Here is a 22,881-nt window from a genome sequence, read left to right on the forward strand (position 1 = left end):
CTTAACTGCTCTAATTCCTTATCAAACACATTTTTTTTGGAAAATTTAACTTAGGATTAGATTGTTAAGGAATCGTTTTTTAGGAATTAGAGACTTTCGGGAACGGGCTAAACCTCTAGTCTAAAGACCGGTTTACTCACAAAATTATAAAATAATAAAATAAAGATTTCTTCTACCATATAAAACAATCTTAAAGAATACTTAACTCTTCTGGTAGCTATACTTATCACTCCCAGCACAGACCTTAAAACCAAATAAACTATTGCCAAATACCTAACTTTTTATTCCCCATTTGGTTGTTTTTTTAACGATATCAACGCTACCAACGGAAAACTTGCAAATCTCTATTGTTATGAAGACTTATACATCATTATGAAAATGACGACTTTGTGAATTTCCAGCATATTTTCCACACAACCCTGAGAATTCTAAAAAGTAGAGTAATGGAAAATGCTTTCTGATATTGCTACAATTTTTTCCAGTATGGCATTTGTTGGAAGGAAATTGACATTTTCCTCCTTTGGCAAAACGATAAATTTGTCTCATTCTATTTAGAGAAAAATATCGTGCAAGAGCGGACTCCCTGACGTGAAGAAACTCCCATGGGAATGTATTGTAAATCACAGTCGTTCCAATAGAATTTCCATCTTGCCAATTTTTTCCTGTTTCTTCCACCAGATACACTCCCCCGCAAATGGATGGAGAAACCAGAGAATAATTCCTTCTAATGGGATTCCCCTTTCTCTGTTTTTTTTTCGAGGAGAGGTGAAAAAAATCCATTCGCTTCGCTGTGTTAATTTTCACTGAGTTTTCTTGGCGCATTCAATTGTCGCTCAAATGAAAAATTCGATTCAATTTCGTGGGAATTTTCTTGAGGGGGTCCTATTCCTTGGGAAAAGGAGTATGAGAAGTCACATGGGAAAGTGAATGAATTGCATTGTCACCGGTTGGCAATAAAGTTGGGTGGCTGGTTTGAAAGCAAACAAATTGAGTAGATATTGCATTCCACCTCGAGGTTATTGCTCCTTCTTATTTTTCTTACATAGTAACATGGTTTTCCTCATGGGAACACCATTCCCGAAGATTGATAAGGGAAGAAAGTGGCAGGAAAATAGGGAAAAATTAATTATGGCAATGTACTTAAAGGTTTCCCGGGTTATTGATTCTTTAAGCTCAAAGTGTCCTGAAAATTCCATAGGCACTCACGACATTGCTGATTTATTCTCCCCCGGAAAATTAAACAGCTGAGTAAACAGCTGGTTGGTACCCAGGAAACCGTGACCATGGAGACTTTGACTCACACAACAAACAGTCTCCTGACCAAAAGTGTTTTAAATTGACGCACTCATTTGGAAAAATGGAGAGGATTCGCTTCATACTCAGCACTTCAGGTAATACCTCATCTGAAAATCTCAACTTCAGGAAACCCCTTAAGATACCTTTCCTTCCCAGCTGACTTTTTCAACGCAAATCAGTCTAGTGATGATAGTACAGTTCGAGCTTTCTTCGAGAGTGAAGAAATCACTCTTCTGGCTGCCACGGCTTTGGACAAGACGATAGCATTTCATCATAGAATCCCTCAAGATTGCGACAACTGCTTACTCTACTACAAGATTCCTAAACTCAACAAGAATCGCGAGGAAAACCCAGAAAACGCCTCAATTGGTCTACTCTCCCTCGAAGGAGGAATGGTCAAGTCTATCTACAATTCCGTGTCCAGAATCTTCTCCCCAAATGTTTCTCAAAGATCTCTATACACGCCAGAAATTGCCAATATCATTGACAACCTTCAAACAACCCTTGGTTCGACATTAGGCTTTCCCGAGTCCGGAATAGTGACCCTTCATGACGAAGTCAACTATTGGCAACAGAAATCTACGCAATCATCAACCAAATCTGACAGAGACAAAGCCAAATCTTTCGCAAATCTCTTGGAAAAATTGGACACAGAAATAAGAAGGTCAGAAAACCTAATATAAAAGTTTAATAGTTATCCTTCAGTTCACTTCTTTTATAGGGAGGACGTTCGTTCCTTGAGTAATCTCGAAGAATTCTTGGACAACGCTCATACAACCCTCGATGAAGTCTGGCGCCTTCCTGGCCATTTCCCCCAAAATCGCATGTCAGACGTAATGGATGTGATATGCTTCAGCGTTCTGGAGATATGCATTGAAAATCTCAATGGGGAAGACGTCTGGAGTCTAGACAACCTACACGTGAATACAGCATTCGCGCACATTGGCGAAATTGCAGACAATTGGATCCAGATCTGCGACTCTCTGACTCGTCTTTTTTGGCCCAACTATGCCCAACATCCCTGGCTAGGAGAAGCTCATATCCCTCGTCAGGCTCAAGCTTTCAAATCGCGCTTGGAAGAAGTCAAGAACATCAAAAATCTCTACAGACAAATCTCCTCCCTATTCAGTGACAACTCCCACTTGATCGATTCAGTCAACAGGATTTTCCAACCATTTAGAAGAGTCAACATCTTAGATATCCAACCACTTGGAGAAAAACGTTGGCGTTCAGCCTTGGTTCAGTTTGAAAAGATCCTCGAACCAATTGATGAAAAGATCGCCAATGTCCTGAAAGGAAAGCTTCATCGGCATCTGGACAACCCACGTCAAGTGGTTTATATCTTCTCAAAATTCGACATAATCTCAACACGTCCAATGGTTTTGGAGCTTCTAACAGCAGAGAGGGAGCATTTTCTGCAATCCCTTCAGCTACTTATCAAGGATCTCAGAGTAGCTCTAAGCCAAAGCGGAGATTCGGTCAACGAAAACAGTCACATCTCTCCAATTTGCTGGGAATGCCGTTGGCTTCGAGTGGTTGAGCATCAAATCGATGAGATCAACAAAATCTCACACGTGGTCGCAAATCAAGAAAACCACGCGAGTGTCTTCAAAGAATTGTCTGACTTGAAGGCAGAAACTCTGAATCTTCTGAAAGTTAACTTTGATTCTTGGTGTGATCAGTCGCTAGCAGCTGTTAAAAGTGGCGAACTAACCCTCAAAGATGACAGATCTGTTGTGGAATTCGAAAAGAGTGGACGACAACTCATGAGAGTAACCTTCAATCCTAAACTAATCTCATTCTGCTACGATGTTCGCGAATTCGAACGTCAGGGTTACAAAATCCCCCTAGAACTCAGAGATTCTGCATCACATGCTGTCAAGTTCATGTCCTACGCCAGGTTGTTGCAGCAAGTAGCTACATTTCACAACACCATTGGCGACAGGATGATTCCTTGCCAGAGACCAATAATGCTGAAGAACGCTGTTGAACTATCCAATCTCGTTCGAAGTGAATCCGTTGCATGGAACGACGAAGAATCCGTAAAGAGATACATTGGGGTACTTCAAACAGCTGTTCAGAAGCTATCAAAAGACAATGCCATACTAGCTGGATACCATGAGCAAGCAAAGCGAATCATAGTCAAGCTTATGTCAACAGATCTTCAACGTCAAGCTCAGATTTGGAAGGATGAGATGCGACATCTCAGAGACTTGATTGCACAAATTGAAAGTCAGGGCTATACAAATCTTGATGCCTTTAAGCTTCACCTTGATCATCAACTATACAAAGTCTTGGAGTATCAGTACGTATCCGGTATACTCAATCTCAATAACAAACTTCCTGATATCTACATTGACATCGTGTTCAGACAGCAACAACTTCAATTTCGACCTCCTCTTGAAGAAATCCGAGCAAAATACTTTCTTCAACTGAGAAAGTTCATTGAGCGTCCACTAAACTTTCGAGGACTCTCAGAACGTAGCGTTGAGCTCTTTAAGATAATGGTCGAACGCAATAGACACTACTTCGGTCAACTCTACAGAAAAGCCGAAGATCTCTTCGAAAACCTTCAACGTCATCGTGATTCCTGGTTTTCCTGGGTGGCTCTTGGATGTGTCGATCTCGATGAACTATGCAAAATTCATCTATCGACTTGGCAGGATTGGGATAGAAACTTCCGCTCTTGCAAACAATTCAGTCAGCAAGTGGCTAAGATCCAGAATTCTGAAGAACGAATTGACTGCATCGTTATTAATCTCTCTCCACTGAGGTCCGATATTGAGTTCATTAGCCGGAGGTATTGGGAAGCCTTGACCAACAGTCTCAGATCTTCAATTCTAGACGACATATCAACGTTGGAAGATTTCTTGAAGACATCCCTTCAAGTGCTTCAGAATATCCCTATGGACGAGAATGGTATTTCGGAAGCAGGAGCGAAATACGAAAAGATCACCAGTGAGCTACCTAAAATGACTGAACTCATAAAGTCCGTGCAAGGTAAAGACACTTGCCTTGCTGGATGGTGCAAAGAGAGAGTTACTTCTTTAGCGAATATCCTGGTTGGCTGGGATCAGCTTCAGCCTTTAATTGACAATCACCACACGGTTCTTCAGCATCAAATTGACATAATGAAAGATCACCTAACGGGGCAGATTGAGAATCTCGCAGAAGAAGCTGAGAAATTCTTAATTCGTTGGGAAGCTACTCTTGCCGAAATGGAAGCTAACGAGAAAGCTGATCTTGGTGTTTTCCGAGAGCGTCAACAGCAATGGAAATCTCTGAAGGAGAAAAAGGAACAGCTGGAAGCCAACTGCGAAAAGTTCAACGTTCCCCTTCCGACCAAAGTCGAGGAATCTTTCAAGAAGGTTCAACAAGATGTCACGAAGCTTGGAAAGCAATGGGAACACTTTGAAAAATTCACACGAGAATTTGATGAAATTGGAGCTGAAGAGTGGACTGTTTATCGCAGGAGACCCTATATCCTTACAGACTTACTGACCAAATGGAAAAACGACCAGTCAATTCCAGTAACTTCAGCAACAACGAGAATCCATCAGATGATAGAAATGTGTCAGAATATTGTACCGGTACTTCAGAGCCTACAATCAGACGCTCTAACTGAAAAACATTGGGCCAGGATCTTTCATCTCCTTGGAAAATCGCCAAAACCTACGCATGACATTCTCCTCAAGGATATTCTGAGTTCTGGAGAAAGTCTATCTCAACAGACCACAGAGATTCAATCTATTGTCCGACAAGCATCTTCGGAGCAAATTGTTCGGCAAGCTTTGACAGAGCTAGAACAATGGGGAGTAACTGCATCTCTGAAACTGACACCCCATAAGGATTCCAAGGGACAGGATGTATCTTTGATCAGAGATTTCCAAGAGATCCTCAATAAAATCGGTGACAACCAATGCCTCTTGCAATCTGCAAAAAATTCAGCAGCCTTTGAAGCATTTTCTGACCAAGCTGAAATCTGGGAAGGACGTTTAGCATCACTGGATCGAATCCTTACAAGCTTAAGTCAGATACAAAGAAAGTGGATCTACCTGGAACCTATTTTCAGTTGTGGTACCCTTCGAAGTGAAGAACTCGTCTTCTCACGGATTGACAAAGATTTTCGTTACATTATGCGCGAGATTGTGCAAGATCCTAGGGCCTTGAGTGTATCAAAAATACCTAACATCCTCAACGTGATTGAATCCTTAGAAAATCAATTGTCTCGCTGCCAAAATACTCTGACAGCATACATCACTAGCAAGAGGAACGCTTTCCCGAGGTTCTACTTTCTCGGGGATGATGATCTACTTGAGATTCTTGGACAAGCTTCTAAGGAAGCGATATTGCAAAAGCACATAAAGAAACTTTTTCCAGGAGTTCATCGCTTGGGTATATCAACCCGCGATGGAGAACTCCTCATCGAAAGTATTCACAGCGCTGAAGGAGATTCTGTTCGACTGAGAAATATCATCCATATAACCGGATCTGTTGAAGAATGGCTCAATCAACTTGTGATTGAAATTAAGTTTACCCTTAGAGAACTTGTTCGAAAATGCGTTGAAATCAAGGATTTCACTGAAGAGCATATCCAGGAATTTCCTATACAAGTTCTGACTCTGGCAAGGGCCATCTCGTTCACTCGATTAACTGACAAAGCCATAACTTCAATGACTATTGGCAATCTTCTAAAATCCACTCGCTCAGACATTGAGAGATTCACAGCAATGGCAGCTACAACACAATCAACTCTTACTCAATTAAAGATTCGATCTCTTCTAGTGGATCTTGTACATCATGCTACGATTCTTGAAGATCTTCAGAAAAACAATGTAACCAACATACAGGATTGGTTATGGTTGCAGCAACTGAAGTTCTATATCGATAAGAACTCAGCTACAGCTACAGCCAGGATGGTTTACACAGAATTCGAATACTCGTATGAGTTTCTTGGAAATCCCAGTAAACTCGTCAACACTTCCCTAACTCATAGGTGCTATCTAACCCTAACTCAATCTATGCATCTAGGCTTAGGAGGAAATCCATTCGGACCAGCAGGAACAGGAAAAACTGAATGCGTTAAAGCCCTTGGAGCTATGCTAGGTCGCCTAGTACTCGTATTCAACTGCAACGAAAATGTGGATAGTGCAGCAATAGGGCTTATTCTTTCGGGATTGGCAAGATGTGGAGCATTTGGCTGTTTCGATGAGTTCAATCGTCTTCAAGAGGCAACTCTCTCAGCCATATCAATGCAAATTCAACCACTACAGCAAGCGCTTAAAGAGAAACGAGACACTGTGACAATTTTGGATGAACCGGTAGATTACATCTTGTCCCTATCTTAGTAAAAGAGTTCCTGATAACTTCAATCATTTCAGATTCCTCTAAATCCGCACTGTGGAATTTTTGTAACACTCAACCCTGCTGGCGAAGAGTACGGAGGACGACAGAAACTTCCAGCCAACATTCAGAGCCTATTCCGGCCTATAGTAATGCAGGAACCTAAACCAAAAGAAGTAAGTTCAATGATCCTTGCGGAACCTAAATCTTAAAGTATTTTTCTTACAGATCGCAAGGGTTCTGCTCTTTGTCGAAGGATTTGAGAACGCCGATGAAATTGGGGAACGAATGGTGGAACTCTTTACACTAGCTAAAAAGATCCTATCTCCTCAACGACACTACGACTGGGGCCTTAGGGAACTAAAAACTGTGCTAACTGCTTGTGGAAAATCTTTGCGAGAGAGGAGATCTTCAACTCTAACGGTTCAGGAAGAAATGGAAATAGCTGTCAACGCCGTAAGGTCCAATACCATGTCGAAGCTAACTTTAGAGGATTGTAGGCTCTTCGATGGTTTAATTGAGGACGTCTTTCCTGGAATTGGAGTAACGGACTTCAGAGAAAAGAACCTACAAAATGCACTTGAGGAAAGTTTCAAAAGCTCCGGATTAGTTCACAATGAAAGGCAAATTGAAAAGTGTCTTGAACTCCAGGAGCAGTTGTCAAAGCGAATGGGCGTTGTAGTTGTTGGACCTCCAGGTTCTGGGAAAACAACCTTGATCACAGTCCTTAAGCAAGCTCTAATGAGCCTTGGAAAAGTCATTCGCACGTACACTATCGCTCCGAAGAGTATGAGTCGAAAGCAACTACTAGGTCACCTAGATCCTGACACTAGACAGTGGAACGATGGTGTCCTTACTACAACAGCAGTAGCCGTTAACGCTGAAGATGCTTCAATTCAGTCTTGGATCATTTGCGATGGTGATGTTGATCCAGAATGGATTGAAGCTCTTAATTCTGTGTTGGATGACAACAAACTCCTAACCTTGCCTTCTGGATGGAGAATACAATTCGGGAACAACGTAAACTTTGTCTTTGAAACCCATGATCTCAGTCACGCTTCGCCAGCTACAATCTCTCGTATGGGAATCATTAACCTAAGTACTAGAGATCTTCCTGGAAATCTACTGCTTGATTCCTGGCTCCAACGTCAATCAAATGCTGAGACCCTAAAGCGCTTCTTAGACCAATATTTAAGACGAGCTATGTCTTGGATCGAAAAGAATGTATCCCGTCCCGTTGAAACAGTTTCCAACAACATGATCCTTTGTGCACTTCAAGCTATTACAGATACAGCCAGCAAAGACGAGTTCTGCGTGGAAATGGTTCAAGGATTAGGAGCTTCTTTAACAATTGAAGACAGGAAGAAATTTTCTCAGCAGATTTTTGAATGGGCAGATATCTATCTAGCTAATCGAGCTGAGGCTGAACTCGTAAATTACAACTCATTCAGGGATGCTATAGAAATCCATGAACTAGAAGTATCGGCAGGACATACAGCTGATAAATCCCTAATTAAAACCCCAATTGCTAAAGCGAATATGGATGTCTTGAGGAATTTCTTAAAAGGAGACTCAAGAGCTCCGTTCTTAATAGTTGGCCCAGCAGGATGCGGTAAGACTTTGCTTTTGGAGACAACGGTGATGGAGTTTCCTGGTTACCAGCTTGTTACAATCAATTGCAGTGCACAATTATCTGTAAGCTACATCCTTTACGTACTCAAGCAGCATTTCCTCGTGATTTCTGGTATTCGAGGACGGGAGTACAAGCCTAAATACAACAGAATCGTTGTATACTTCCGTAACATACATTTGTGTCCTGTAGATGAGTGGGGAACGTCAGAAGTTGTTGAACTTCTTCTACAACTAATCCAGCGTAGTGGTTTCTATGCTGATACTTTGGAATGGATTAGTGTTACGGGACTACAAGTTTGCGGATCTTTTTCAAGCACTTTCAAATCATCTCTTTCGCAGAGATTCCTCTCCGTTACTCGGTTTTTGGTTACGGATTATCCAAGCGAGAAAGATATGAGTCTCATTGTAGAGAATCAGTTCGCGCCGATTTTCGCACGCTTCAAAACATCACGAATAAGAATGGAGAAAATTGCCGAATCAATTATTGCGATCTATCAGGAAATGAAAACTACCTTTACAATTGATCAACACAGTCACTATGTATTTACTCCAAAGATGATTACCAGACTTCTGCTAAATCTTTCGTACTACCCTGCTGATAATCTCCCTGAAGCGCTTCACCACGAAGCTTCCCGAATGCTTCGAGATCGCTTGACTTCGAATGAAGAAATCATTCAATTTGACGAGATCTTTTCTTCAGCCACAAGGCAGTTCTATTCTTCGTCCTCCAAAATGGTTTATTTCGTTCCTTCATCAACTAAAACAACCCAACTCCATAGTGTTCCTGATGAAGAATTCTTGGACAGAGTTCAGAGATCTGTTGGAGTTTGTAATACGGAACACATTGCCATCGATACGCCAATGACCAATCAACTTCTTACAACAGTTGCAGCAATTTGCCGAGTGATCTCTCGATCCGAGACTCACATGGTCATCGCAGGCCTATCAGGATCTGGACGAAGGGAATGCGTATACATAGCAGGGGTACTTCTTCAAACGAAGATTTACACCTTACAACCTTCTTCGAATTATTCAATGCCAGATTTCTTAAATGATTTGAAGATAGCGATGCAAAGTGCAGCTCTTGAGGATCAAAACACTATTCTCTTAATTGATCACACTTGGATAGAGTTCCTTCCAACAATTCTCGAACCTATAGAAGCCCTTCTTGAGGGCAGTGAAGTTCCAGATATCTTTGGTGATGATCTCGAAACGATAGCCAATCCACTGAGGAACGCTGCTCAACTGGAAGGCTACCAGGAATCCCTAGCTTCGTACTTCTTGAAAAGAGTTGGGCAAAATCTTCACTTGATTATCACCCTGGAGAGTTCGTCTCCAAACATAGAAGAACTCTTCACAAAATACCCTTCTCTGTATCGGAACACTGAAATATTTTTCGTGCATCCTCTTTCCTCAGGAGATCTGGATCTTTTCTCAAGAAATTTCCCAGAATCACTTGAGAATTTCAAAGAATTCCCTGTTCCCAAATACTTTACAGATGTGATAGCTACGAGTGGGAAGTGGACACAGTCTCCACAGAGAATGAAGCAACTAATCATAGGATACAAGAAGATCTCATCTTCATGGTCAAAGAAGATCTCAGAAAGGATGGAAAATCTCAAGGCTGGTGTTGAAAAACTATCAGAAGCCTACAGTGTGGTTGCTTCTCTCAAAAACGAAGCCACTCAGCAAGAAGAAGCAGTGACAGAGAAGAGAAGACTAGCAGCAGAATCGCTGGAGATGATTTCTGCCACGATGCGATCAGCAAATGATCAACGAACGGATCTTTTGGAGTTGAAGAAGAAGACTGAGGAAAGCAGTCGAGCTTTGGTTGAACGTAAGAAAGCAATTGAATTGGAACTGAAGGAAGTTGAGCCGTTGCTGAAGGAAGCCATTGCTGCTGTTGGTCAAATCAAGACAGAAGCTCTGTCTGAGATTCGTTCTCTTCGAGCTCCTCCGGAAACTATCAGAGATATTCTAGAGGGTGTTCTTCGATTAATGGGAATTCGTGATACGTCATGGAATAGCATGAAGACTTTCTTGGCTAAGCGAGGCGTTAAGGAGGACATAAGATCTCTTGATCCGGCAAGGATATCACCGGAAAATTACCAAGCGGTTGAGAAACTCCTCGTCACAAAGGCCGATTCGTTCGATATGAAGAACGCAAAGAGAGCCTCAGCTGCTGCAGCACCTTTAGCTTCCTGGGTCATTGCGAATGTTCAGTACGCTAAAGTAGTGCAGAGTATCAAACCGCTGGAACGGGAACAGAATCAACTGAAGCAGAATCTCGATGAAGCAGAAACTCAAATGAAGTCTCTAATGTCTGGACTCGATGATGTTGATTCCCGAGTTAAGGAACTCTCCAATCAGCTCAATATCTACACACAAGAGGCTGCTGTGCTCGAGATAAAGCTAAATGACGTCCGTAGTACCCTAACTTCAGCAGAGACCTTGGTGGACAAGCTCAGTTCGGAGTATCAAAGCTGGAGCGATCAGATGCAAAACCTCCAAAATGAATTAGATTCTCTAGCCATGAAGGCTTTCCTTGTGAGTCTCTGTATCAATTTCCTGAGTCATCTAACTCTCGAGGACAGATCGTACTGTCTCAAAACAATTATCCAGGCAACTGACCTTCCTCCGTTTGATCTTACAGAAAGTCTTGTGACTGAGCAAGAGAAGATTATGTGGGAAAGCATGGGTTTGACACCGGATGCTCAATCTATTCAAAATGCTGGGATATTGGTTAAGATTCTATCCCTCCCTCTTCGAGATTCTCCAGTTCCCCTCCTTCTGGATCCTTCAGGGAGTAGTTTTCGGTGGTTTGTTGCATTCCTGAATTCTCAAGAGAAATCTTTCGAAGTATCCTCGCAAAATACAGAAAGATTCGCTTATACTCTCGAACTTGCTATTAGATTCGGGAAAATACTAATAGTCCGAGATGTTGAAACATTCCTACCATCTCTTCTCTCAGTGATCATCTCAAAAATTCACGTACGATTCAATAAGAAACTTCTTCAAGTAGGAAACAAACTGATAGATCTACATGATGACTTTCACTTGGTTCTGATAACAAGCCTCGACAAATTCGATCTCACTGCAGATATAGATGCTCTGGTGACTCCCATTCCTTTCACCACGACAATCAGTGGTCTCACTGATCAACTGATGAGCAAGAGTATTCTCCTAAAGAGGCCAGAACTCGAGGAGAAACGCATAAGCCTGCTGCAGAGCGAAGGAAGTATGCTAAAGGAAAGGGAGAAGCTACAGGAACGTCTCCTGAATGAACTGTCCAAAGCCCAAGGGGACATACTCAAAAACGACAAACTAATAGCAAGTCTTAACGCTGTCAAGGAGAGTTCTGAGTCAATAGATGCCTCAATTAAGGAATCCACAGGTGTCAGGAAGAAACTCAAGGAAGATTACAGCAAGTTTCAGAATTTGTGTGAGAAATCAGCAAATTTTTTCATGGGAATCGCCGGAATCTATCCCCTTTCTGTAAATCTCTTCGGAGATATCTTCACCGACACACTCGGGAAAGAATCTGACTACGATGAAGAGAGGATTTTTTCTCAACTAATCCATCGGGTGTACATGAATCTATCCCGAAGTGTATCTAAGCAAAACTATATGCAATTGGCTCTTCATGTCTGCAAAAATGCCTTTCCGGAAAGGGTGCCTGAGAAAGAATGGGAGCTCTTCATAACGAATTTCATTTCAACTGAGGATTCTGCTGGGTACCACTTCCCCGAATGGATCAAGAAGGAACTGATCCCGAAGCTAACTACCCTGAGATCAGCCCATGTGAAGCTCTATGAAGTGCTCCAGCTTGAAAACCGAGATCTTTGGAGTAATTTCGCTGGAGGGGGTCGTGAGCTTCCAGTAAGGGTCAGTGACTTTCAGAGGATACTAATTACTCAGATCCTACGTCCGGATCTCATGATACAAACTATCCGGGAGTCAGTGACAAGAATTCTGGGTTTCAACACTATGTCTGTGGTCCAACCATCAATCCAGCAATTGGCTCAAGAGGCTAAGAGTGACAAACCCATCCTGATAATCAGTTCCACAGGAACAGACCCTTCAAAGGATCTCAGAGGATTCGTTCAAGAGAAGATGTCTCCTGAGAAATTTATTGAAATCTCCGTAGGAAAAGGCCAGGAACAGCATAGCATTCAAGCTCTCAGACAAGCTGCAGAATCCGGGAAGTGGATGTGCCTGAAAAACATCCATCTCCTGCCAAAGTGGATTAAAAGCCTAGAAACTGAACTAGCGTCCATTTCTGCACACAAGGACTTCAGATTGTGGCTAATTTGCGAATCCACATCAGATTTCTCAGAAGCCTTCGTCTCAAAGTGTCTCAAGCTTCTATTTGAGCTACCAAATGGCGTAAAATTCAAGGTTCAGCGTCTTCTGAAGCAGTGGGAATCTCTAATGACGTCGAAGAGGGATCCTCGACTCGTTAAATTATTCTTTACACTGCTCCTACTCAATGGATTGCTTCAGGAGAGAAGGAACTACATCCCACAGGGATTTACTAAATGGTACGATTTCAGTGACTCAGATCTGAGGGCAGGGATAGACTGCGTCAAGTGGATGGAGACTACCTTTGCCGTAAAGATGGAATGGCCAATCTTACAGGGATTGCTTGACTGTGTTGCCTTCGGAGGACGCATAGACAATACCCAGGATCACCAGGTTCTCCTTCATCACCTTCAGGACTTTTTCTGTGACGCCCTACTAACCAGTCGCTGGGTTCCACCAAATTTCTCAAAACCCATTCCCCAAAGCGTAAACATTCAAGACTACTACAGCTTCATCCACAGTCTCAGTGATTCGGACGATCCTGAAGTCTTTGGACTAGCGACTACAACGAATATTTCAAGGGACCTACTCTTCTGTAGAAACCTCTTAAAGCACCTAAGAAGTACCTACTACAAAATAGATGACCAAGAGAACCTAGAGAAAAGGATCAGACCTATCTTGGCTACTTGGAAGAAACTAGTTTCGGTGAGAAATTAATATCTTCCATTTACATTTTTAGATAGAAAAGCTAATGATTTTTTCTAATCTTAGGGATCTACTTTGATGGAAACCTACCAGAACATATCGGAAGATGATCATCACTCGGATCCTTGGATGACCTTCGTCCTCTCAGAAATGCGTCTTGCTGGAAATCTATTTTCCGTAAGTTATTTGAAAAATTCCACCTATCTTGGGAATCTTTTCTGTGTTCAGACCAGGTTTCCCACCTATTACTTTGCATACCAGAGGAAGGGGCCAACAAGCTCCGAAACGTTGTTATACTAATAAGGAAGGGGAAGGATCTAGGTCAAAATCCTATTGGTTGGAATTTTTTTGTAGAAGCTCATGGCTCGAATTTCAAAAGAAAACATTTTCTATAATAATTTAATTTTTCCAACTGTTTACCATTCCGACTCCTAAATATCGATTAGAGACATTGAGTTTCGATCTTCGGCGACCCCCCGCCTCCCACAAGTCGACAACAAATTTTTAGCCTGACAACCTCAACCCTGTATAAGTGAAAAACTAAAATGAATGTTCCGAAAGTCTCTCTTTCGGGAAGACTTAGTACACCTGGAACGTTATACTACTACCATTGTATTACTGCTCGAAGTCAAAGAGAGAGCAGTTATAATAATCCGCTTCTTTTCAACTTATACCCGACTTGGCGCTTAAACCGTAAAAGATATCAGCTTCAAGTCTTTGGTGATCCCCAAAAAAAAAAACATCTAAAGACATTTATTCCTTTAAAATCAAAGTTTACCCATTATAAAGAGAGGCTACTTTTCAACCGATTTGATTAAATTAGAATTTTTTGGAAAGATCTTAAAATTTCCAACGCGGCTGCATCTGTCACAATCGGTAATGAATCGGTAAAGTACCCATAAATAACTTATATTTCTAAAATATTTCTTTTTTCTATCCGTAGACTCGTAATCCAACTAGAGGCCAAACGGTAACAGATACGATCTTCTAGTCTTCGGGGACTTCCCATAATTCGCCCCAAGAATCATTATTATGATCTTCAACTTCCACCAACTCCATCCATCCCCTCGAAAACCATGTTTTTTCGTTTATTTCGAAAACCACTCCTACGATTTCTTTAATTTTCGGATATGTTTTGGAGGTTGTTCAGATGAACATTTCGTCCAAACGGTCCAAACAGACCTATATCCTAAAAAATCACAATCTTGAATTTTTAAAGTTCAAAGTTTAACCTCTCCGAAGTCCGAAGGGCCTATTTTCAACCGATTTGGTTACATTGAGATTTTTGGAAAGGGTTGGAAATCAGTGATGAATCGGTAAAATATCCGTACATAACTTTTCGTACTTACATTTTTTATTTGTCCGTATGCTTATATTTCATGCAAGAACTCATGCCAGAACATTTTGAAATATGCTTTTTTTACCCAATTTTGGATTTTGAAATGCTTTTATGATTTTATTATGAATCAATTTAATCACTAGTCAACCAGTCAGCACCAACAGACTATGCGAAAAAAAATAACTCACGGAGAGTTCTATCTCGTGAGTTCGAGCATAATTCTGCAAGGTTGGGACGCTTTGTCATCACTTTCTCTTATTATTATTATTGCCTGAAATTCCGATTTTACCTTAAAAGGAACTATAGGGAAAGTGACCATGCTTTGTAATGACTTAATTTTTCCTATGTTTCTGAATAATGTGACACTTCGCATCCATATTTTAAAAACTGGGAAAGTTCCACAGTTTTTGCGGAGTCATATTTCCTCAGAAACAGATGTAAGTCATAATGAAGCTTCGAATCATACACAGCATGGGCACTTTCCCCTACATCAACTAAAATATCAGAAAATAAAGAAAAAATCAAGAACTAAGGCTAATAGGCCAGTACGCCTACACGTTGAAAGTAATTTATGTAAAAAATGACTTTTTGAAAAAAAAAACGATTGTCAAAAAGCTACTTTTTGAAGAAAATTGAGATGCTCAGTGCAAAAGTGGTCTCCTTTGTATGGATTTCCCTATTAAAATAGTCCACTTCTGCTCTGAGCGTCTCAATTAATTTCAATGTGTAGAAAGGATATTATGCTTCAAAAGTGTTTTTGTATTATTTATGAATTAATAGGATTCTCTAGTCTAGGAGATCAATTCATGGGGAAAAGTAGTATCCACGAGTACAAGAATTTCAAAATATTTCTTTGTGCTATTATTTTTATGTTTATCGGTTCACATCCGATTAGACCCGATCAATATGTTCAATATGATCAAGAATTGCCTAAAATGGCTCAGTCAGGAGCAATACAATTGAATTCCTTCTAAGACTAAGTTCATTATCGGTTCATAACCGACTGTAATCGGGTCCGATTTTTAAAAAAAATCGAAGACCTTTCCAGCGAACCTAAGTACGATGTCATGTGTTTGAGAAATAAGCGTTCAGAGGCCTTTTAACTTTTATTCTTAAAAACCGTGAGAGAAGTGGGAGGCCTATAAATTGGGGCATCTTTAAACAGGATTTTTTCTCTTTGTAATTTTGGTTTACAACCAGTCTGTGGATCTCAACTATATAATGATTAGGTTCTGTTCAATTAAAAAATAGCAAGAGAAAAGAGCATTATTTCAAAAGGTTTCTCACGTCAGTACTCTTATTATCAATGACTCAACGGGTTTTCTTCGTATATAGGCGAAATGTCCATCTAGATGATCTAGGTAACCACTAAAATATACACAAAAATGAAGAAAAAAATATCGCACGACGGGTTTCAGAGCAATTCTCTAAAAGAAACGCAATTTTTAAACATTAAATATTTTCTAAAAGTAGTTAAGTGTATATAATCGTAAATATCACATCTTAATTGCCATAGGAATCGTAACGTAGAGGAAAGTGCTTACGCTTCGTAAGATCCCAAGCTTCCAAATGGCTAAATTTTTCCTGTGTTTTTCAATAAATGTAACTCAACGCACCTGTATTTTCAAAACTAAGGTAAAGGGTTCTGTTTTCAAAATATATTGCGGATGGGCCCCGGTCAAAATCCCGAAAGCAAAGTCCTGAACGCCAAAATCCCGCAGATCAAAAATCCGAATTCTTAACTGTTATAGCTAGGGTCAAAGGAACGTCTATTGACACTTTAAGAACTTTCGTAACTTTCCTGACTGATATCTTCTATTGTATTAAATTTTTTTGTGTTTAAATATTAACTTACATCAACTTATTAATTTGACTACCGTTCAGTATCATTCACTTTTCTCAAAATGTTTGAAAAACTAAAAAAAACTGTATTTTTTAAGATCATGACTAAATGCCATATCTATTGACACTTTCGGTATCTATTGACACACGAAATTTGAACACCTATTGGACACTTTTTCTTTACACCTTTGATTGAGATTTTGGTTGAAAACTTCCTTATTGCACTGGATGACTCCATCTGGGGGACTGCCAACCAGGGAATCTATTAAATCTCCATCCAGAATGCCCCGTCCTTCCGTAAGAAACTCTTCCTCACAGAGATTTCTGTAAATCTTATGTCCCTTCACAGCAGCCATTCTCGTGATGATGAACTTCTCTATCCTCATAATCTTACATTGTATTCCTTACAGGATGCAATGGGCAGCTTTTAGATTTATAAAACTTGACACTCTCCTTAAGAATTCTCTCTCAACAGCTTATAGACAATACTCTTTCCATTGGGGCATCTCTGGTGCAGTCGAAATTTCTGTCACGCATTAGATTTCTGCAGTGCTAGAGCTGAAGGAAGTTCTACTATAAAAATATCACCAGTAGTGGCAACTCACCAACAAACATTCTTAGTCTTTTTTGCGCACAAACACTTAACTTGTTAGTAATTTCACTATTTCTTTCACAAAAATGCACAAACTTTGTTTACTTTTATTCATTCTTCTTATTCTTCTTCATCTATCAAGCTGATACAAAAGTCGGCAATCTGTACCTGTCAATAGACGTTGAAATCGACGATTTTGTCTCGGTTTATTGACACTGTAATTAAATTAATTTTAATTAAAATAAATTGATGCAAATTGTGTATTAAATTAAAATTTAGTTATTTTTTGACTGTTATGCAACAGATATACGTTCATTTTATTAAAAAAAAAAATAGAAAAAAAATATTTTTGTAAAAGCTTCTTTCTTACACTTTTTCATAAGAATCTTGAAATTTCTCCACGTCGACAATTGAAATTGCTTAAACCTTTTTAAAACCTTCTTAAATTCGCAGAACAGTTCTAGAAAAGGATAGGTTAAAGGAAAGCAGGTCAGATTACATGAATTTCACTAGATATAAACAATTTATATTAAATAAATTTCAATGTTTTGATGAGAGTGTCAATAGGGGTTCCCTGTCGAACAGACGTTCCTTTCACCCTACTCTAGAAATTTTCTGTGTCTTGGGAAATTATTCTATACACTATCCTCCATATAATTTCATCCCTTTCAGGCTTTTGAACATTCGGGATTTTGGCTTTCGGGATTCTGGCCTTTTTGGGATTTTGGCCCCCTAGATTGCGGATATATTCCCCTACATTTCTATAATTGGATAAAATCAAAAACAATTCATTATTAAGGTCATTAAAATTAAATACTAACCTTAGGGTTAAGCTCGAAATTGAAGCTAATCTTCGAAAATATTTTGTCCGTAAAGTATCAGCTAAAACTAAAACTGTTATACACTGGATGGGAGCCTAGGATCAAGGACCAAATTTTTTTTGCATGAACTTCCCTAACCTGATTCCTTACCTCTAAATTTTACGGACAAAACATTCTCGAGAATCAGCCTAAGTTTACTTGGAGCTTCAGAGCTGACCCTACAGACGCTTCAGACTGTACCAAACCTTTCGCAGATATAACCAAAGCATTAAAAATTTTGTTTTTTTAAAAAAAAAAACTAAAAGAACATTAATAATTTAGTAAAGGGAGGATTTTAGAGAAAGAATTAAAAAACAATTTTCATTCTTAATAAAAATGTTTCAATTTATTATACTATTATTCTTTATCGGTTTTGAAACATATTTTCATCATTTTTTTTTGTAATTATTGTAAGAAATAGTAATAGTAAAAAAACATGAAATAGCATTGGTTAAATGCTCTAACTCAGAATAACTTCACCTTCGAAAATCTTAAAGATCCACCATTTCGAAAGGCAATAATTATACTTGTGTGTAAAAAAGAGCTCAACATAATTAAAAAAAAAATTATTGTGAAGTTTGAAGTCGTGCACAAAGTCGCGTCCATTTTTTAGTTACTTTTTTCCATTTTTTTTATATCCTTATCAATTGTCACCTTAATTAATTTAATATATACACAGTTATGACAAATATATATTATGTTTATGTAGTTATATATTCATTTATTAGGTATAGACTAAATTGTTTCAACTTAAGAATTTTCACTTCTATCAGTTGTTTTTTCTTTTTGTTCCTCCTTCACGTTCATCCTTTCACAATTTTCGAAAAATCGTTCATTAAACTAAGGACGATTTCTCTGAAATTTTTTCATCTTTTTTTAATTCTTTTTTTTTCGTAAAAAATAAAATCAATAAACAGTATTTTTTTTCCATTTGTATTTGCACAGTAAACACTCGCAACTTTTCTCAAAGTCAATCAATTTAAAAAAAAAAAAACATCATAAGATCTAACTTGTAAGTCCGAAACATATTTCCTACAAAAATTATCCTTTCTTAACGTAATCGACGCAATTGCAATTTTTCTGGCCAAAATTGCATTTAATTTAGAATATAGGCTTTTGAGGTGGGAATCTCCAAAGATTCACTCACAATCCACCCTCTACTACCCTATCTGTGTACTAACCAAAAAATTACTAAAATGTCAAAAATATCTACCAGTCATCATTAGCTTCATCCCCAACCCGAGGTTCAGTTTTTTGTGTTATTTGAGAATTAGGAGTTAAAGGTTTACATGATTGGAATAGGTCTGCAATGGCTGGACGTAAAGATGATTCTATGTAGAGAATTGGGGTAATCAATGCAAAAAACACGTTAAGTCGTTGTCTATACCGAAAAGATGATCACTAAAATGTTCAATGGAATCTCTACTTAGTCATCCAATCCCCATTGCATTCCAAAATCTTGCAAAATGTTGTGAAATTTTGTCAGGAAAATTATTGCAAATTGCTTTGTTTTGCTTTCTAAACATCTTTTGACGTTTCTCTATCGGCCAGCACACAATAACTTTTGTTTGTAAATAAGTTTTCATAATTTCCTACTCTGAAAAAAGTGTTTTGTCAAATTAACAAGATAAGTTTGTAAAAAGGATGTTCTTCCATAGAGAATATGGAAAAGTTTTGTCAAATCGGCGGCCAGCTGGATCTTGTTAAAGATTTGTCAAAATGGTTTTTTCCATAGTAAATGCAAGAAAAAGTTTTGTCAAATTAGTAAATAACATCCTCTTGACACAATTTCAACAAAATCCATTTGTTCAACAAGATATTTTTTTCAGAGTATGAGAGTGAGCGAGATGACTAGATCTAGATCTCAGTCACTCTCATTAAAATGTCAGAAACATGTTTACAAAACAAAAGTTATTGTGCGTTGGGCATAAGTCCCTTTATAAAAACGCAGTGCTCTGTAGAGAAATCCCTTGGAATTTTCCATTCCTCCCCAACGAATTTTCTGAAAGAGTTTTGTCAAGCCGTCAAATGTATTTTGTTAAAATTTTGTTAAAAGGATGTTCACTCATTTCACAAAACTTTTTCTGACATTTTATAAGGAGAAACATCCTTCTGACAAGCTTCTAACAAAATCCAGTAAGCCACTGATTTGACAAAACTTTTCCCTATTCTGAATGGAAGACATTCTTTTTGATAACCTTTTTTTTCTTCATTAGATAAATTTTTATCTGCAGCTTTCCAAGGGAAATTTCAAATACCATTCTCCAATTTTTCCATTTAAAATTCCTGGAAAATCCAGTGAATCATTCTAGCCAGGACAAGCCAGGGAAATTTCCCCATCTTCTGGGAAAACATTTAATGGAATTCCACGATTATTCCAGTGGAAGTTTCCTTGGAAAAACGGGAAAACTTGAAGACATTCCCACGGTTTTGTCATGAGAAGTTAATATTTTGGAAATTCATGTAATTTTACCTGAAAAATCCACGTGGAAATCCATTTAATTCTCCATGAGAAATTCATGTAATTTCCCATGGAAAATCAATGTAATTCTCCATGGGAAATCCATATAATTCTCCGAGGAAAATCCATTGTGGAAAGTTATGTAATTTCCGCGAGAAAATCATGTGGAAATCCATGTAATTCCCTTATGGGAAATCCATGTGGAAATTCGACCTAACCTGACACTGTTAAGTAACTTCAGCTGAGAATAAGACCCAATATCACAATTTAAAATTACATCTTACCTATTTACCAAACTTTTTCACTACAAAGAAAATCTCTCAATCACACAAAATGTGATAGTGATAGAAATTACATAACCTAATAGAACCGTTTTTACAAAATAAATTTTAAAAACTATCCGATTTAATTTAGACTATGTAACGTTTTTGTATTTGAAAAAACAATTACAGTAGACTCTCGCAAATTCGGCTCTTTTAAGATCGGGCTACTTTTTAATTCGGGCAGCGGTTACATTTGAAAAATGTTTGTTGTCATTTTTCAAGTTTGATTACGATTATCAAATGAATCAAATATGCTCAAATTTGGCATGGTTTGTCTTAGTTTTGATGTGATTTTGCATTATTGAGGGATTTTCATCCAATTTACGATATATATCAGTGTGTAAAGTCAATATCTATATGCACATGAATAAAAAATCGTTGCATTTCAAAAAGTTTGTCGCCCGAATTTCTGTGGAATTCGGCTGACATTTCGGTCCTATATGCCCGAATTTGAGAGAGTCTACTGTACTTGAATTCATTCTGTATTTTTATGAGAATTAAAAAACAATTCCACCATAGTTATCTTGAAAGATCGCACCAAGAAAAAAATCCCTTTAACGTAAGTCAATAGATATTCCCGATATTCCAATAGAATGTCGCTTGCCTTGCTCATAATTGCATTGCAGCAAAAATGTAAAAATTCTTAAGATCGAATGGTGTCGATCTAGTAATTGTGGTAGACATCGCACTTTAAGGAAAGTTTCTTCTTGCTTATGTAGCACTTAAGACCGATTTTTTGACATAACCTCTCAAAGGATCAATCTTCCTTGCTGTATTAATTTGTTGTTTTCCCAGTCTGCAAGGTAGAAACTTTTCATTTTATTTTAATTTGCGCTTTAAGGAAAACTTCTTATAGGTTATGTAATCATTTCGTACGAATTTCTCCACATAACCTCTCAAACAACAAATCTTGGTTTTATTAATTTTTTTGTCGCCCTGATAGTCCACAAAAAACATGAATGATCGCTAAGTGAAATAGAGTTTTCGTTCTATTTCACTTTACGCTTTAAGGAAAACTTTTTGTAGGTTATGTAATTATTTCATCCGAATTTCTCCACTTAACCTCTCAAACAACAAATCTTGGTTTCATTAAGTTTTTGTCGCCCTGATAGTCCACAAGAAACATAACTGATCGCTAAGTGAAATAGACTTTCCATTCTATTTCACTTTACGCTAGGAAAACTTTTTGTAGGTTATGTGAGTATTTCATACGGATTTCTCCACATAACCTCTCAAACAACAAACCTTTTTTTCATTAATTTTTTGTCGCCCTGATAGTCCACGAGAAACATAAATGATCGCTAAGTGAAATAGACTTTTCGTTCTATTTCACTTTACGCTTTAAGGAAAACTTCTAGGTTATGTAATTTTCCAGACCGAATTTATTATTAACATAACCTCAATGTTTACAAAAGTAATCCTCAAAGCTCATGCATTGTGTTTCTTTTGGCAGACAATTCATGGAATGCTGACCAGTCTTCATAACGCAATCAGAGAATCCAGCACAGAGATGTCGCCAAGTGAGAGATCAGCTTTGCAGATCCTCTGCGAAAATCAAGTGCCTCTCCAATGGCGAAAACTCTGGTCAGGACCCCGTCTGGCCACAGACTACATGAAAGCTGTCTCCATTCGTGCTCACGAGGCCGAGAAACGCTTCCAGAAGCGCAATGGAGCTGCAGGATTCTGCGACAGAATCGACTTTGCAACAATCTTCAGTCTTGAGAGTTTCCTGGCCAGCCTAAAGCTTTCAACCGCCCGAAAACGCTCAATATCGACCTGTCGCTTAACTTTCTGTGCCACCTTCGACGCCAGTGAGACTCTAGCAGAGCCCACCGTCGAGGTGGCTCCCCTGCTAATCGATGGCGCCACCATGCGAGGTGGACGCCTCACATTCACGTCGCGACGCACCGACGACACTCGCACGCCGCATTTTCGCATCACGTACACCAACGCGATGGCAACAGGTGGTCCCACAGAAATACCCATCCCACTGTACACCAATTCGAGCCGAGAACGTGTTCTTGGGAGAATTGCTGTAGCCACAGCGGACGGAGAATCTCCCGACACGCTAGCCACCTACTCTGGCGTCGCTTTTGTCGTTCCCGATGCTCCACTCTAGAGAGTAGAACACCCACAAAGGTCATTTGCAACAATTTTCCACAAAAGTTCTGATTTCTTTTTCCGTC

The 22,881-nt window shown here is 39.0% G+C and overlaps 1 protein-coding gene across 1 annotated transcript; it reads left to right on the top strand.

Moving 5' to 3' along the window:
* The first annotated feature begins 1,357 nt into the window (after nucleotides 1-1,357).
* On the top strand, nucleotides 1,358-22,881 carry LOC129799338 (cytoplasmic dynein 2 heavy chain 1). The gene is made up of 7 exons (XM_055843145.1): nucleotides 1,358-1,391; nucleotides 1,453-1,960; nucleotides 2,018-6,617; nucleotides 6,678-6,815; nucleotides 6,868-13,278; nucleotides 13,345-13,455; nucleotides 22,149-22,881. Exons 1-7 carry the CDS (start codon nucleotides 1,358-1,360, stop codon nucleotides 22,812-22,814), a joined length of 12,468 nt encoding a protein of 4,155 aa, XP_055699120.1. The 3' UTR covers nucleotides 22,815-22,881.

The sequence above is a fragment of the Phlebotomus papatasi genome, chromosome 1 (assembly GCF_024763615.1).
Source record: "Phlebotomus papatasi isolate M1 chromosome 1, Ppap_2.1, whole genome shotgun sequence".
Taxonomy (NCBI): Eukaryota; Metazoa; Arthropoda; class Insecta; order Diptera; family Psychodidae; genus Phlebotomus; species Phlebotomus papatasi.

Bases quoted from the DNA above. Each gene is read 5' to 3' on its own strand.
- LOC129799338 (XM_055843145.1), top strand. From the start codon at position 1,358: ATGGAGAGGATTCGCTTCATACTCAGCACTTCAG. The intron at 6,618-6,677 runs GTAGATTACATC...CAATCATTTCAG, and splicing joins TGACAATTTTGGATGAACCG to ATTCCTCTAAATCCGCACTG. The intron at 6,816-6,867 runs GTAAGTTCAATG...TTTTTCTTACAG, and splicing joins AGGAACCTAAACCAAAAGAA to ATCGCAAGGGTTCTGCTCTT.